This window comes from Corvus hawaiiensis, chromosome 1 (assembly GCF_020740725.1).
Source record: "Corvus hawaiiensis isolate bCorHaw1 chromosome 1, bCorHaw1.pri.cur, whole genome shotgun sequence".
Classification (NCBI taxonomy): Eukaryota; Metazoa; Chordata; class Aves; order Passeriformes; family Corvidae; genus Corvus; species Corvus hawaiiensis.
In genome coordinates, this window is record NC_063213.1 from 65,160,278 (window position 1) to 65,177,706 (window position 17,429).

Consider the following 17,429-nt stretch of genomic DNA (forward strand, 5'->3'; position numbering starts at 1 on the left):
TATTTGTGGTTTTCTCCAGACTTGTCTATGAACCATTTAGATGCAACTTTCATCAACAGAGAAATTTTACAATCATATAATTGAAAGTCCATTTTCAACACACACTAGGAAAGTAAAAATTAACATTTTTAAGTCTTCTGCTGTGAAAAAAACATGTATGCAAATAAAAGATGCACCAGAGTTTTTTCTTTTAAGTAGGTTACAATGCTGTCATTCTACAGAGATTTTGATAGCCTATCTCTACAGCTTCTGATGTGTACTTTGGGATCCCTGTACAACTTTAGAAATACACTCTTCCAAAAAAGGGAATAAAACATGCCAGGCTTGGCACAGATTGTCTGCAGCAGCAAAGTCAGTAAGTAAAATGAAAAAATAACCATAAAGTTATATTAAATCCAATCCACTACATTCCATGAGCTGCTACATTTTAACTGGGTAACTTCCTGCAAGAGGGGTATTACTGCGCTTCTTGCTTAGGAAGAGCTCCTCAATATTTCAAGATGACTATGGCCTAAGTTAGAATTTTAGGGCTTTTTTGGAATGTTTTGATCCGGAAGTTGGTGACCCTGTCCTCACTATAAAAAGTACATAGGTAAAAATCTTTAACTGCTCATGTTTCAATTACAGGCATCAATGTATTTTCCGTATATCCGAATGTATTGTTAGATAGAGGGCAAAGTGCTCAGCCCCAAGGTCTGATATTCCAGTCATTCCTTGCTCAGTGTTTCACTTGATGCCAATTCCAATACCACTTTCAAAACTCTTTAATGCTGTCCAAGCCTTTTTCCTGATGGGATGGAACAAATGCATGTCATCTAGTCAGTATTTTTGCACATACAAAATTTTGCGAAGTCCAAAATTTGCACATCTCTCTTTCTTTGTTTTAGGGGGATGTTGCTTAGCCTGAATTGAAAACTGTGAAGTTCTTTAATAGAACTGCCCTCTCAGGTTACCTTTATTTATTATACAAACTGCAAGGCTTTCTTCTCTAGTATTTTCAGGTACAACATCTTATATCTTTGCTTGCCATTGGGTTTCCTGCCTTTTATGAAGTCACTTTACACTTACTGAATCTCCCTTTTTTCTCTTCTTACTAAATTTATTACTTCTTGTTGTTCCTTTTACCTTAGATTTGGCCTCTTAGGTTTGCCAAAATTCTCCTTGGGATAAGAAGAAATAACTTGACTGTTTTGTGAAGAAAGCAATAGAAGACAGGAGCGGAGATGCATTACAGATGTGTTTTAGACATGTAGGGCATCTGGTGGTTTGGTAGCCTCATAAAACTTTCCATGGAAATGCCTCCTAGTTTCTCCTTTTCTGCATGCCTATTATGTAAAAGGATGATGTGAAGTGCTCAACTGAGCTCTTACAATAAGAGCTTATAAAACTTTTCATCTCTTAACTACATTTTCTCAAATTAAATTGACATTCTACAGAAATTCTATTGCATTTATCATCCTAAACTTTCAACTTATCATGATGATACTGCACAAGTGTTGAGATTTTTTTTTTCTCTGAGTTGTAAGAAATACAGACCTGGAGCTTTACTCTAAGTGTAGTAGTTTCACTGTTTCTTAATCCTTCTGGGTTTTCCTTCCAGAAGGAGATCTTCTGGGCTTGTTTCTCGCTTCCCTTAAGCAGTTTCTGTGTTCTGTGCATTTTTTCAATCAGGTCTTCAATTCCATACTACCTTTACCCTTTTGGAAGGTTTGGCAAGACCCTCGGGTTTAAAACATGTGCTGTTCTGTTGATTTCAGCTGGCTGCTTATACATGCCAAGGAGAACTAGTTCGTTTCATTTTGTACAGGAAACTGCGCCAGTGATTTTTTTGCAATTTCCAATGCCAATTACATTGTCTGCACTACTGAGCTTGGATCCCAGACAGATCCTTGCAGTCTGCTTGCTTTTGCTTAATGCCGACTTTAGGCATGTGAGGTCTGTGAGCTGCTATTAACCATGGCATTCTTGTTAAAATATGATTTTCCTCAGCCCACATTTAGCTGCTGCACAATTAAAACAAATCCTTATGTTCTATGTTTTATAGCAGTGTTGTCAGACCATCAGAAATGAAACATAAAGTCTTCTAAAATAAGCTATATATTTGATAGAAAAATGTGCTACCAGTTTTTGCATGACTACATGGTTGACTTGAAAAATATATTGACTTGAAAAATATATGTGGTCTTTTTTACTATCACCATCTAATGGCTTCTTTTTTCCATTCAAGAGCCAACTGTTTCTCTAGAGGCTGTGAATTCATGGTCATCTCTCAACACTTCTGTACAGAAAGCCAGCTCATTTCATACAAGCACGTGAAGCAGACTTCAGTGGATGACCCTTGGGACCTTATGGTGACAAGCACCACACAATTGCAGAACACTCATGATTCCATTTGGCATGGGGTACGGACTGGTGTGAAGCCCAGAGAGCCTGACAAATGAGGCCTAGGCACGAGGGTCTGCCCACTGGGAGAAGTCCTAATTTCACGGCCACTGAATGAAGGCAGCAGCCCCACCGTGGGCCCAGCTACAGCTGTGGTCAGGCTGGCACAGTTTAGTCCAGCCCAGAGTAGGCAATGAAGTATCCGGGTGTACATGAGGCTGCCCTCGAGGCTCCCTGCCATGTGAGGTGAGGGGTCTGATGGTTTCCACACGGGCCCTGTTCTTCTTCCCCACGGTGGACCAGGCCAGTGTGGCACGGGGTGCTCACTTCCAACTCTCCCAAGCTGTGCCTGATGGGCAAAAGCGGGGTCACCATATCAGCGGCCATGGGTGCCCTCACCCTGGGTTGCCTGCACTCTCTCCTGCTCCTTTGTGATGCTCCACCACTGCCATTTCCCCACAGATTCCCAGCCGCCGCCGTGAGACACCTCTCCCTCTCCCTCTCTCTCCATTTTCACACTCCACCCACTTTTTGCTTTCTTTCTCCATCTCTGCCACCGTCTCTCTCCCTTTCTGGACTTGTCTTTATTTGGCACTCCCGGAAGCTGCTGGGCATTGCTCTCCCTGCCTGCCCGGGCAGCTGATGTGACTGACTGACACCGACTCCCGCTGAGGAGGAGGAGGAGAAGGAGGAGGAAGAGGAGGAGGAGGAAGGAGAGCAGCGGCGAGGCGAGGGAGGAGGGGAGCGAGTGACCGGCCGCGGATTTTCATTGCAGAGAGGAAGGGGGAAAAAAAGGCTACGCGGGTCATCAAAACAGGTAACTCAAGAGCAGGCGGCGGCGGGAGGGGCGGGATGCCAGGAGCGGCCCGACCCCCCCGGCCCCGGGCAGGCGCGGCCGGGGCCGTGGGTGCGCTCCCGCCGGCGGCGGCGGCAGGAGCAGACACAGCGGACATCTTGGGGATGGGGGAAAGTGATGAGGGGACGACTCCGGGCTCGGCCAGGGGCGCCACGGCGGCAGAGTTATTCCTTGGGCGGGCAGGTCTGCGGAGCTATTTCGGTCAGGGACCCGCGCTGCCCCTCGACTTCCCTCCTGTCAACTGCGCCGGGCTGCGCACGAAAGCCTCCCCCTCCCTCTTTCCCTCCCTTCTCCACAGTGCTAAGTGGGAAGGGAGTAATCTGGGCTGGGAGAGGGGAGACCCGAGCGAAATACCACGGCAGACGAAGGATCCTCTTTGGGGCCGAAGCCGGATCTCCGCCGAGCCCCCCGTCAGCGCCGGGAGCGACTCCGGGCGCGCTTTCGGCTGTGCCCCAGCCCCCGCCCCGGGTCCCGGCAGCCGAGGGGTTATTAAAAATGCCCTCGGCTTGTTTGTGCAGACTGGCTGTCAAGCGGTGCCGGTCTTGGAACTCTCTTAATCAGCGTAAGATGATCTAATTCTGAGGCAGGCGGTTGTAGTGCCGGTGGGTAGTGGGGAGCCGAGTCCTTGGATCCCCCCGCCCTTGGAGCCGGAGGTGTACGTGTGGTGGAGGTGGCAGAAGAGCCTGCAGGTTTAGCCCAGAGGAAAGGGTTAAATAGCATCTTAGGGTGTGCGACCTTAAGGCATAATACATACCTTTACATAAAAATACATAAAGGATACTTCAAATACAAGGTAGCTTTCAGAAGGGGCAAGAGGAAAGCAGAAATGAAGAACCGTGAAGCCGGTCCTGCATTTTGCAGTAACTTGACATCAGGAACACTCCCCCAGAGACGCAGCCAGCACAAAGCCGAGGAGAACTTGTCATGACCTCACCTGAAAATGTGCAGTCTGTCCTTTGCTTTGGGGATTGCTGTAGATTTTTATCTTAGCATTACAGCATCGACAATGAGGATTTTTATCAAGTAGACTTCAGATTTCATAATGTGTAGGGGCAGTCTTAACAACTGGGGAAGAGAGCTTTCTTTATATACCTTACCTAAATGTGTTTGTTTCTGAGTGATAGAAAATGTCAGAAAAAAGGCCCTACACAGAGACCAGTCCATTAGGAAATAGTTAGAAGTGATCTGTTTAGCAGGGGGTCTGAGTGGGATAAACCTGCAGATTTTATGAATTTGTTTCTAAGCCAGGCAAAAGTGGCAGTGGTTTATGGACTACTGTGTTTCATTGCTTTGTGAAATTGTAATCAGAAAACTCATCGTACATATTCAGAAAAGTGACTTTAAAAATTATTTAGAGTAGTAAAGTGGTAGATGGAATGAGTTGGAACTCAGTACAGTACTTTCAAAGCTGGCCTTTTAAGACATTACTGTGAGCCAGATACTCTAATTTTTATGCAAATTTGATCCTAGCATTTCCTTTTAATTACTTCTTATAAAAATGATAATGAACTTTTTGTTCTGGTTTTATGTATTTTCAGCACCAGGATTTCATAACACCGGCTCTATTTTGAGCAAATTTGCACAAGAACAAAAGCAATCTACCTTCTGTAACAAAGCCAGTCACATACAACAAAATGGTCTTTTTGGTTTTGGGTTTAACAAAAATGCAAGTCTTCTGAATACTCCCATGATTCCTTTGTGTCTTCCCCCTTGAATGCTGCTCACATGTGGAAGGTGGACAGGCACAACTCCAAACTTAATGAATAAAATATGTTTTCTCAATTAAATAAAAATGAGGAGGATGTGCATTATTTACTATTACAGTAGAACCTACCTCTGACATGTCTTCATTATTCTTTGTCAGCTGTGGCTCTCACTTTAGTGGAGAAAAGTGCTTCTTGGTAAACCATAAGGAGAAAGGGTACTAAGATTACATGTATTAAATCCCCTCTCATCATGAGAATTTCTGATCCCACTGTATAATTTTTATTAACCATGCAAAATACATTGGGCAAGTTAAAGAAAAAAAAAAATAGACGGAATTGAAATTTACCCAGGTCTAAAATTCATGGTAATCTGAATTAGCAGGTGCTGGAAAAACAGAGTGAGGAGGGCTGGAAACCAGACAAATTGCATTCATCTCTCAGCCTGGATGTTGACTTTCAACATCACCTGGACAAAGTCAGATAATTTATGCTTTAATCTGTGGCCTGTCAGTATCAGTAAAGTTTCAATTGGTTTGAACTCTAGGGAGAGAAATGATGAACTGCCAAATATGTTAAAGAATATTCTTAGTGGTTCTTAACAAGTTCTAACATCACGTGCAACAGCAGCAAACTCAGTAGCTGCAGTTGCTGCCTACTGAAACACCTGACTACATGAAAGAGAACATTTTTGCTTATCGTGCTTATTGGGACAAAACCAAAGAAACACTTACAATAAATGAGGCATACATTTTCACAGTTACTCAGACAGCTGCTTTGTTATGAACTGGTTAAAAGATTTTGCTTGATGAAGCACTCCTGATATATATAAATAATTTAAATTCCTTTTTCTAAAAATTTAGGTGTGTCTTTTGCAGTAAGGGGACAATTGGGAACCTGTAATTTTCATGTGGTGCAGAGTCCACTCCAGTTGCTTACATAATACAAAATATTTCGAACTCTAAATTAGACTCGGCTTGTCTTCAGAATGTCACTGCTAAGAACTATACCAGAATAGCAACACCTTTACTAAGCATTGTACACTGAAGTGACAAAAGCTTGCATGAGCACAGCTGCATCTATAGCAGTGATGATGCTGATTCAGTTGCTTCATCAAGAGTAGGGAGTTTGGGGCTTCTTAAGTCTTTGTGACCTCTGTCACCATTTTGCAAGGCTTTATGGCATAGACACCACTATAGTCTATACACATACTGCCTACTGCTGTCTTAATTCCATCTGTGTCCTTAAGGTATTCTGACTGTCAATTTCAGGGACTTTTTGTTATTTAAAAGGTCCCATTGAGACTACTTTCCTGAGTATATGCTAATGGAAATTGCTTTGTCTGACCCATGCTTTGTCTGACCCACAGTTTTTCAGAGAACAGCAAGCCAAAGAGATTGTCTGTAGAATTCAAAATACCAGTAATAGTATGCTGGGAATTAAGGCCTTAATGCTTTTGTAGCCTATATAAAAAAAAAAACAAAACAAAAAAACATAAACGCTCAATTATATAATTAAATAGTGGCACATTTTTACAGGAAGACATGCTCAGATCCTAAGCATTAAGCTATGTTTTGTATTAGTTTAATATTTAATTAATTGCTTTTTGGAAGGAATGCAAAGAATCATTTACATTTCTGTGTGTAATCCGTCATTGTTTAGAAACAGCAGACTGATTCACTTAACAGCTCTGGGTCCTGTAAAGCAACAGCCATCCTCAAAAAGGCTAACTTTTACATGCTTCTGGGGTTGGTCCAGTTTGATTTCCCTGGGTTTCTCAAGACCTCACACTGAAACAGAGGAGGGATAAATAATTAAATGTCTGAGATCTTCTATGTGAGCAAATTGCATGGATTATCATTAAAGCTTAGGACCTCTTAAGTAGTAACCAGGTTATATCAGGAAATAGGTCTCTTTTAGTAGCAGGTGGCCCATTTCATCCTGAATCAGAAGCAAAGGCACAAACCCATTGCAATGCTAGCAGTATGGCAGAGTCAGTGGGATGAATTTTAGAATGGGAGATGCATGAAGATCTTGAGTTTTCGTCACCAATAAAGATCCCAATCCAGCTACAGAGCAGAGGGAGTACTCATATGGCAGAAAGTTTGCTTAAGCCCTCCTGGCTGCTGCTGTGCTAGAGGAAGAGCCACTGGCTGCAGGCTGAGTAGAGCAGCCACAATGAGCCTGAGATCGTCAGACACAGATTGCAGCAGGATGTTCTGGTGAGAACAGGAACGCTTGCTAACTTGGCTGAAATCAAGCCCAACCATTCAGGCTTCAGCATAATATGGATGTGCATGAGAAGTAGGGTGTGGAAGCCTCGTGAAAGCCACCAGCACAGCAAATAAAACTGTTACTAACCTTGGTACTGAATAACTCTAGTCTCATCTTTTCTTCAGAAGTAATTTCACAGTTTCTGTTTTAAGAGCTTGCAATACTTTTCGCTGAGTTTTAACTTCCTCCTTTGCTTTTTTCCTTTCACATCCCAGAAGTATTGAAACATTTCATAAGGATTTGTACTGTGTGGAACTTACCCTTTCAGAGAGTTCCAATTCAATTTGTTTGGAACCAAAGCATAAAGGATTTTACTGTTCAGTTATTACGAACTGAACTGAAGCACTTCAATAAAATCAATGCCTGCATGCAGTATTTTCTCAGTTCAGCAAGGCAGTCTGCTTACATACAGTAATTGGACTTGTGACAGGTAATTAAATAGCTTGTAAGGCCTTTAGGATGCTTGATTACATGAAGAGCCCCACACTAATTTATAGTAAATGAGGTGGCTAAGAACACTGCATTTCTGTTGATTGGAGAGATACTAAAACTCGTACACTTCATTGGAGAGAGAGAAGAAAATAAAACCAAGACAAAAGATTATGAGCAGTGGTGACATGAAAAGGGAGCATAAAAGGAATAGGAGAATGTACTTAGAAACTGGGTTGCCTTGGTTATTTTAAGTCAATCATGCTTACACAGACTGTCAAGTCTTGACTGCTTCAGTATATCATTAAATAATGAACTTGCTCTTTGTGATCACAAAATTCATGACAGTCAAAATTAATCAGCAAGGGATAGAAGCTCTTCACAGAACTTCCAGATAATTAGAAAGTGAACTGATATCCAGGAGATGCTAAGCACATACATGAACACGACGTGTTTTAAAGAATTCATATTAAATTATCAGAGACCTAACTGCAGTCCATGTTATTATTACATTGACTTGTAGACATACAGCTTGATGTGTGCAATTGCTCACCTATAATTATGGGATTAAACTGAGATGTGGCAAGAAATCTAAAATGCATCAACAGTCTTAGGCATATTTGTCAAAATAGAGATTGTTTTACGAAGCAAATTTTACAGGTTTTTTTGAACAGGGGGATGAAAAAAGGCCTCTGTTCTTTTTCTGTGTGTTTTTGTAGGCAGCAGCCTGATCACAAAGAGAGGGAGAGAAGCAGAGGAGGAGCCAGGATGCAAACAGAAAAGTATGCTTTGTGGTACCAACAACATAGGGCCAGACAAAGGAAAACACTTGGGTTGAAATGGAAGAGGTTCAACATGAACCTGCTTTTACCTCTTCTGCACAAAATTTTTCTTTGCTTATAAAAAGTAGCCCTTTAAAAACACAGAGGTAATGCCAAGGAGAGGAGTCCACACACACAATAATTGAGGTAGCATACTCTTATGCACAGCCATAAGGGACTCATTCATAGCATATCAGTTGGTTTAACACACACACTGAGCTACAGACAGAACTATTTTATGATGAGTATACTAGAGTCAGCCAAGACTTCAGATCAACTTATTAGTCCAAATGGCACATCCATCCACAAAAAGCAGAAGTTGTACAGACATTTTTGTCTTTTTGCTATTTCAGGTATAACTCTCCATCTTAACAAAAAAAAAAAAGGAGTCAAAATTCTAATACTGTTTGATATACAAAATTATCTCTTTTAACTAGGTTTAAAAATAAAATAATTCTCTATACCTAAGAATAAATTACTCCCAAATGAGCTCGTAGTAGATTTAGGGGAAAAACAATGAAAAAGGCTCTGATTTGAAACTCAAATCATTCTTCTCACACAGGGCCTTACTGAGAGGTCTTCTGGTTTTATCCAAATTGAAATCAGTTTGAGAAGCCTCTGTTTACATTCCTCCCCTACAGCTAATGGAAAACAAAACACAAACCATACAAGGTAATGTTCCTATTGGTCTACCAACACATACTTTCTTCTCACCACTGTTTTGCATTCCCCACCCAGAATCTTTTATGATAGTAACCCAAAGAGCTTCAGGTGCTCCTCCTTAGCGCTCAGCCAGTACTGAGCTGCTTCCAAGCTCTGTCTGGGAATGAGCAACTCCCAAGGCCGCAACCCAGTGGGTTTTTACTGTCTGAACCAGAATGGGATGCAGTAGGAATTTGGGTCTCATGCCAAAGGTGGCAAAGAGACTGCTTGCTCAACACAGCTTGGATTTGTAGGTGTTTGAATGGTGATACAGGAAAACCAGCCATTTCAGACCCAGGCTGTGTTTTTTTCAGAAATTAAGTGCTGTAAGATGCTTTTGTAATTTGAAGCGATGTTCAGGAATGTGTATGCATTTCTTCTCCCTTGATGTACGTTGACATGTATTGTACAGAGAAACTCTCAAGAGGACACAGTGCTTTGGATCTATAAAATGTTCATGACTGGCTCTCTGATAGTACCAACTGGCAATCTGAGGGTTTGTGTATTTTATTTCATATCTTGATAGCAATTTATTAAAAGACTGAGATAGAAAGCACATGTGCAAGGTGCTGTACTTCTAGTGGCAGGGTGATTTTTCAAACAGTGCAGCAATGGTAAATACAATTTAAATACTACATTACTGCCTGTATTCTGGTTTAGGCATCTGCCTTTTTTTGGCATAGAGGGGAAATCCAAATCTGACATGTAGCATCTCAGATGATGAGCATGAGTGAGACCTGGCATCAATTTTCAGATGCTAGATGAATTTGGAAGAACTGGTACTGAGTGGGGGGAGGGGAGGAAAGCAAATAAATTAACAGGTCATTTCCTTTCAAATTAATAGAGTGCTAGGAAGTAAACTGTGGAACTATGTACTCCATCTCTTGCTGATATTTGTGAGAATCATTTTGTACTTTACAAAGTGGCACCATTCCTGTGTTCAAAACCCCCATTTTTACATGCCTGATAGGTCATCATATGTTTATTTTCCCCCTTATGCTACTGTACTGCTTTTCCCTGTGCATTCATTAAAGCTTGTTTCTTCTTGAGGATGGAGCAATATTGTCCTCTGTCATAAGTCACATACAATAGTAACCAGAATAGCACAGGTGTGTTTTGGCTTACAGTTTGCTGTTTGGGATCAGTATATCAGGACATTTTAGTCTACAGCCAAGTTTTTTGCCTTGATAATAGATAAGTGGTGCTTTGAGACAGCTGGGGAGAAAAGCAGTGATGTCCCAAGGCCTGTCTGTAGAAATAAATCGGCTTTTTTGGCTTCAGCATGCCTTGTTCTACCTGGTTTTGACTTCGCTTCTTTTGTGGAAGAAATGACAGGTGGTAGTATTACCACATGCCTTTAGCACTCCCAAAAAAGATACCACTAACAGTAAACAGGGCAGAGCTGTGGATCCTCTGTCTTGATTTTTTGCACAAGAGACAGTTACCACTGTCAGTGTTTAAATTATTTGTTGATAGATGTGTGTTAACACCTTTCCTGACTCATAGGTGACCCTATTTTCAATGAAGGACAGTGTACTTCTCCACCAAGAGAGCAACTGGATACAGGATTACATGGGAGTTGAAGCATCGTTATTTTTAACTCCTTATAGGTGGTCAGCATCAACTTCAGGAAAAGATACATAATTAACCCTGATAATCATTTCAAGATCAAAGCTTTAATTAAAATCCTAACAGGTGAGATAGAGAGTCTGTCGATGTAAAAACATGCTTTATGGGAGTGGAAGTACATTATAGACATATTTACATCCTCTTTACTTTTCATTAAAGTGCAGAGATTTAATTTGACACTGTAAGTAGACCAGTCTTATTATTTATTTATAATATAAGCTCTGATGCTATATTATGGCAGATAGTATCTTCACTGAGTCAAGCTGTACCATTTGTGTTCTGGCTCCTTTTGAGCTGTGGCTTTGTGGCATCTGTTTGGCCATGCAGAGTGCAGTGTGGAAAAAGTAATCAGATAAACAGCTGAATATAGGCCAAGAAAATGCTGAAGTTTGTCGTGATATGAGCCAAATATGTAAATCCCAAGATAGAGGCAAAGATGCCAATGTTTAGATTGAGAATGCATGAAGAGAGTTTTCATGCTATTCGGGGAATGTTCAGAACAGTAACATTAATTTCTGTGTTGTTTGTAAGGTAAATAACACAGTGTCATTTAATGGTAAAGTGAGGTGTAAGTGTAAGGTCAGTATATGTACAACTGATTTGCTCTTTTAGTGTGACATACAGTAATCACAGAAGTGTTCTTGCACTTCATTTATACATGACAGGCATAACTGTGTGTATTCTTATGTGTATGATGTACATGTACGAATATATATGTATATATAGATGAAAATACCATGCACTCATGGATATATAAATGTACAGATAAAAAGGTAGACATAGTGTAAACATGATGATTATTACGTGTAATATTCTATATAAAAAGAATGGAAACCTGGTATCCCTAATTTTAGGGTAAAAATAGTTTCTACTTTTGTTTAAAGACTGTAACAATGTATTATTCTGTGATTGGTGGTGATGCCTGCTTTTATAAGAACAACACTGTAGATCTCCAACTAAAGGGAATAGAATAGAGCTGTGAAGAATATAGTGAGCAAAAGACTGTTGCAGCAGGAGAGTGTTGCATAAAAGGATCCTTCAGGTTATTGAGCTGGGTTATTCCCCTGAGCTTCTGACACTGTAATATGTATCCTTAGTGTCTTACAGAAGGCGATTTATTGGGTAGAACATTACCAGTCTGCTCATTGTGAGATTCCTCAGACCTCCAGGTATGTGCACTCAAATTATTTAGTTTGTAATCAAACAATAGGATTCTTTCACAGGCAAAATCAGACTGAAGAGGCTAAAAAGTAACAGGTCTTCCATAGAATTTTGTGCATAAGTTTTGTGGCATTTTATGACATCATCAAGGAAAATTTTAAGGCAAATGAAAAAAACCCCAACCTACTAGACTGTATCTTCAAATAAAGACAAATAGGAACTATACTGAAAATATGTTTTAGAATACTGATGAAATTAGTTGACTGTTAGTATGCTATGTTACACTAGACTTCAGCAGTCTGGTTGAAAACAGAACTTTTAAAATAGACACCATTTTAGGCTTCTATGAAGTAGCGTAAAATATGAAAAGAATGTATTCATAATATTTTTTAGGATTAATAGTGTTTTGTTTTAAGAAAAGGTTTAATATTCTGAAAGTCTGAATATTTTAGAAGCTCCCCTGATACATTCATCTCATTCTTGCCAAGATATTTGTAACCTTACAAAAAATTTAAGGTGTGGGGGGTTTTTTAAGTGAATTGATTTTCCAAACCAAGTAGTGTGTATTTTCAGAAAGTACATTGGCAGCAGGTCAAGGGAGGTGATCCCATCCCTCTGCTTCGTCCTGGTGAGGCTGCCCCTGGAGTGCTGTGTCCATCTCTGGGTTCCTCAGTACAAGGGAGACATGGAGCTCCTGGAGCAGGTTCAGTGGAGGGCAACAAAGCTGACCAAGGGACTGGAGCCTCTCTCTTTCGAGGAAAGGCTGAGGGAGCTGGGCCTGTTCAGCCTCAAGAAGAGGCAACTGAGAGGGCACCTCATCAATGTCTGTCAGTATCTGAAGGGAGGGTGCCAAGAGGACAGACCCAGGCTCTTCTTGGTGGTGCCAAGCAGTAGGACAAGAGACAATGGGCAGAACCTGATGCAAAGGAAGTTCCACCAGAAAATGAGGAAGAACTTCTTTACTGTGCCGGTGGCTGAGCACTGAACTGGTTGCCCAAAGAGCGCATGGAGTCTCTTTCACTGGTGATATTCAGGAACCACCTAGATGCAATCCTGTGCCATGTGTTCTGGGATGACCCTGCTTGAGCAGGGAGGTTGGGCCAGTTGACCCCTCTGAGGTCTCTTCCAACCTGACCCATCCTGTGATAAGACAAGAGAGCCCCTCTGAATTTTTCCACTGTTCATATGCATGCTGTCTAATGTCATCCTGTTTTGGGGGTTTGCTTTTTTATTTCATGTGAGTAGGAAAAACCCATAAATTCCAGACAAAACTTTCTCACAAGAATGGTTCTCCCAAGGGTTTCTTACTGTAAAATCTTATGTTTCACTTTTAGGTCAAACACAAACCTCATTACATTTATAGGGTAAAGTCTGAAGGTCCCACCTTGTTTGACAGGCCGCATGACTCAGAGCACAAGAGCTCTCTGCATGTTTCCACAGTCCTAGTAGCTAATTTCCTCTCACACTTAAATTTTTAGAAGAAAAATATTATTATATTAATAAGAATTAGTAGTACTAGTTTGTAAATTAAAGCATTTCTTTCCATGCTACTTTACTTTTTAATTATAACATTTAGGCATTCTCCACTGGCTGTGGGGACACTGAAGCAGCAATGTTTGGTTTGGTTGCTAGCTGTTGCATAGTGTTGCACAGTTTATTGGAATCTACTATTAGGCTTCAATAGTAGGCTGTTCTTTGGGAACTAATGAATTTACACATTTGTTCCATGTCTGCCTAACCATTCTAGTCTACAAGCCATACAGGAATCAGTGTCTTGTGGCAGAACACCACAGGGTGGTGGCCCCAGAGAGCCTCCGACTCCATGCTTGCCCCAGCTGGGGATGTGCATTCCCCCTGTTGCTCCCGTTTTTGGACACCCCAGTGCTGGGCAGCCTAGTGTGGGGGCTGGGCTGGAACTGGTCACAGGGATCATGTTGATCAAGAGCCATCATCATCACACATGCCCCTTGCCAAATGTCACTTACCAGAATCAAACACTCACAACCTTAAGTGAGGAACATATACATTAAACTCGCTCTATTAAATGATAGAGGATTTAAACATAGCTTTGCCTTTGCTTATATAACTCTTCCTCATTCTGAATTGTATATAGCCCTTTTTTTCCCTGAGAGGTTGGCCAGTATTCAAAAATGTCAATGCCTACACTGCCTCATGTGTAAGAGAGCAGATAATCACATTGTGAGGAAAGAAGGCAATGTGTGAGTTGTTAAAAATGTAACCTAATTTCTATTTAATCTTAAATCAAAACCACTGTAGCAGTACTGGACAAGCAGGCCTCTGGATGTTTTTTGCTATTTAAATGTTAATTAGTATTTGATTTTGAAAGCTTGGTAGACACTGGTTCATGTCAGGTACTTCTGTAAGAAAAAAAGTGATGGTAAATCATATCAGAAGAATAAACAGAAGACCTTCTTTGATTTTTGTGTAGGCTTCAGTCAGGTGGCTGAGTCCTACTACAAAGCATGAAAGACCAAGGCAAATTTCAGAATGAACCTTTTCAGAAATCAGAGAGTATTAATTGGGTCTGTATTTTAGCCTCTGTAAATGCTGATTCAAATCATCATAGGCATAAGATTTTACCTATTACTTCTATCACTATTCCAGTCATCTCAGTATCTGATTGGGAGCACACTCACACATTTTGTCGTAAATTGTTCACATGCAGACTATCAAAAGCTACGCTAGCAGTGGTTGGAATCTGCTACTTAGAAGGAAAAGCCAGAGCTGAGTACTGATCTGATTCCCTGCTGACAAAGAAGCAAGTTACCCTATGTCAGCTGCTTCGCTGCAACTGCTTATGTGTCAGAAAGACAATGCTTAAAAAATGAGAGTTTTACCATAAAAGACAAAGCCGCAAGGTGAACAGAACTGTAGCATGAAGCAAGGACTTTACTGAGAGGGGTCTAACACTCTTTCTGTCCATAATGATTTTTTCAGAATGGCAGAGACTCATGGCTTGATGGAGAGATTGGAGAAAGCAGTGACTCGACTTGAATCGTTATTTTCAGATTCACACAGATCTGGTGAAATGGAATGTGATGGCATCAATGGAGTCAATGGAAGTAAGTATGTTATTTTGAAGTACCATCTCTCTGTTATTAAAAAATTACAAGCAATGTATATGTTTATCTTCTACGAAGGAATGTGATCCCACCCCTTACAAATTCTGTATCAAAATAAAATCTTTTTTTAAAATTTATTTAGAAATGTCATGTGACAAACTTAGTAGCACATACAATTCTAAACTAATATGGCCTAGAAAATTCAAGATTTTACTTAAATATAAGTATATAAGATGTTTCTTAAATATGCTGTCCATGTCTCAAGCTTTATCACTCTTTCCATTTTATCACTTACATTGTTGTAAATAACTCAGCAGGTGAAAGTGTCTGCTTGAGCCCAATTAGCAGAAGAAGTGAGACATCCCCTAAATGTCCAGCATAATTATTCTTATAGAAGTCACCAATATAAACACTGTTGATTTGCCAGCTCTCTCTGAATTTCACAGTGCAGACCCACTTAATTTAATTATTTAACACCCTTAATCAAATATGAGTTTGTTTGGAAGCATTTGCTCACTAAGGACTGTTATACATCCATGGCCTTACATTGTTATCTCTTGAGCTCTCTTTGCTCAAGTGTCTCTCCGAAGCACTACAGTGGAGAATATACCAAAAAAAGTCTATTCTTCATTTATTCGCATCATATCATCGAATCATATCTTTTCATGCCTTAATTTTTGTAGCACCTGAAAGTTACAAGGTAAATAACTTTATATATGTGGTAGTTCTAAATCTGATTGAATAGAAGTGCCCTTTCCTTTCTCCAAAACTTGTTTTTTCATCCAGATCCCCAACATACATCTCGTTATTAGTTTCATGTTCTTTGCTGTATTCCTTGCCCTTTCTTGCATTTTCCGGAGAAGAGCACATCCCAGCATGGACTCAGCTGCTCTACAGAAGCTGCAGGACACACAGAAAGTTGCGGGCAGCTTGTTTTACTGACACAGCAGCAAGTGAAGTGTGTGAGCTGCTGTATTGTCTGCTCTGCCAGCCCTGAACCAGCAACGCATGCAAGGGACCTTCCCTGCACTCCCGTGTGCCTTGGGCCTGCACACTGGCAGCTGCTGTGGAGCAGCTGACTGAGAACAGTGTGTTTCTGTGGCAGGAGGGGAGCATCTGCCAGCAGGCTTCCGTGGCAGATGAGTTAGCCAGTCACAGGAAGCTTCAGTAAAAAGGTGCTTGCAGTCCAGATAAAACCTTGACAGCTAGTAAACCATAGCAAAGTCATGGAGAAGTACGATTCATGTACAAACTGACAAATAAATCAATCACTACTAGGAACTGTGCAATTCTCAACGATACAGAATTCAGTCTTGTAATGACATTTAGATGAATCTCTTGTTTATCCAGAGCACAGTACTGCAGAACCAGGGCTGCTTTCAGAGCAGGGGATAACGCACCATGCCAGGTACTTCCATGAAAACTTCTTTTTATTCTTGACCTTATCTTAGAGCTCAGTCAGGTGAAAAGATTCACCCTCCAGGGAAGCAGAGCTTTAACGCCCCAACAGATCCCTAGAAGAAACCAACTGAGAAGCCTTGTTGAAGTGTGATTATGAAACACACCCACTGGGAGACTGCAGTAAGAAGCTGAGATGAGCAGCACCATGGGATGCTTGCCAGGCTGCACGACGTCTCCAGGCAGAGCTGTCTCACACAAGGACTCAGGAATTCGCTTTTGCTGGTGCAGTTGGGAAAGTCTTCAGTTTGTGTGACTGTTACGCCTACAGTGCCCCAAACTGTGTGCCTGTGTCACTGTACCTCTGCAGAGGTTCACATACCTGCCACAGCCACTGCAGAGGAAACAGTCTTACTGATCTCTTCTTTCTTTTTCTCCTTTAAAACTGACGCTCGAGCCAGTGTGACCTTTTTTAAATCTCCAGCAAAAATGGAGGTGTATTGCTTTCTTCGACCATGGCCCCTGCTCCCTAAAAGACCATTCCATAATTATTAAAAAAAAAAACAACTTGGCTTTTCAATTAATACATTTTCAGAAACAACAAAATGACAAAGAGTGTGGGAGATCTGTACCTTTACCATTTTCCTAAATGGCATTACAACGGCAGGATTGCAAATAAATCGTTCAGTTGCTCTGCACAGCTCACAGCAAATTCTAGTAAATGCTCCTGGGAGTGAGCTGCATTGAATAGTAAAAAATAGCATAGTTGCTTTCTAATTCTGCATAGGACAATTTGGTGAACTGTTATGTAAAACTCTGCTCTAAAGGAAAATGTTACAATGATTCTTTTGGAGACACACACAGACTTTGACAAAGAACATAAATGGGCTTTGGAAAGATCTCCACAGCTAAGACCTTTTGTGCATTAGGTCATTTGAGGGGTTTACACACAAACACTTAATATGGAAGAAAGCCCAGAAATTCCTCAGAA

The 17,429-nt window shown here is 40.9% G+C and overlaps 1 protein-coding gene and 1 long non-coding RNA gene across 4 annotated transcripts in view; one reads left to right on the top strand and one right to left on the bottom strand.

The window, feature by feature from the left end:
* LOC125328322 overlaps positions 1-3,774 on the bottom strand; it is a 36,159-nt gene extending 32,385 nt beyond the window's left edge. Inside the window, exon 1 of the long non-coding RNA XR_007204651.1 lies at positions 3,593-3,774. This is a non-coding gene — a long non-coding RNA (uncharacterized LOC125328322). The remainder of the gene's footprint in view (positions 1-3,592) is intronic.
* Positions 2,919-17,429, top strand: part of CAP2 (cyclase associated actin cytoskeleton regulatory protein 2) — a 68,460-nt gene continuing 53,949 nt past the window's right edge. The window contains exons 1-3 of one of the 3 annotated variants that reach the window (XM_048308713.1): positions 2,919-3,199; positions 11,894-11,965; positions 14,916-15,040. In XM_048308713.1, the coding sequence (XP_048164670.1) occupies positions 14,917-15,040 (124 nt within the window). In that variant the 5' untranslated portion in view covers positions 2,919-3,199; positions 11,894-11,965; position 14,916. Of the gene's footprint in view, positions 3,200-11,893; positions 11,966-14,903; positions 15,041-17,429 lie in introns of all 3 variants that reach the window. The other 2 variants (XM_048308705.1, XM_048308699.1) reach the window with 2 other exon arrangements.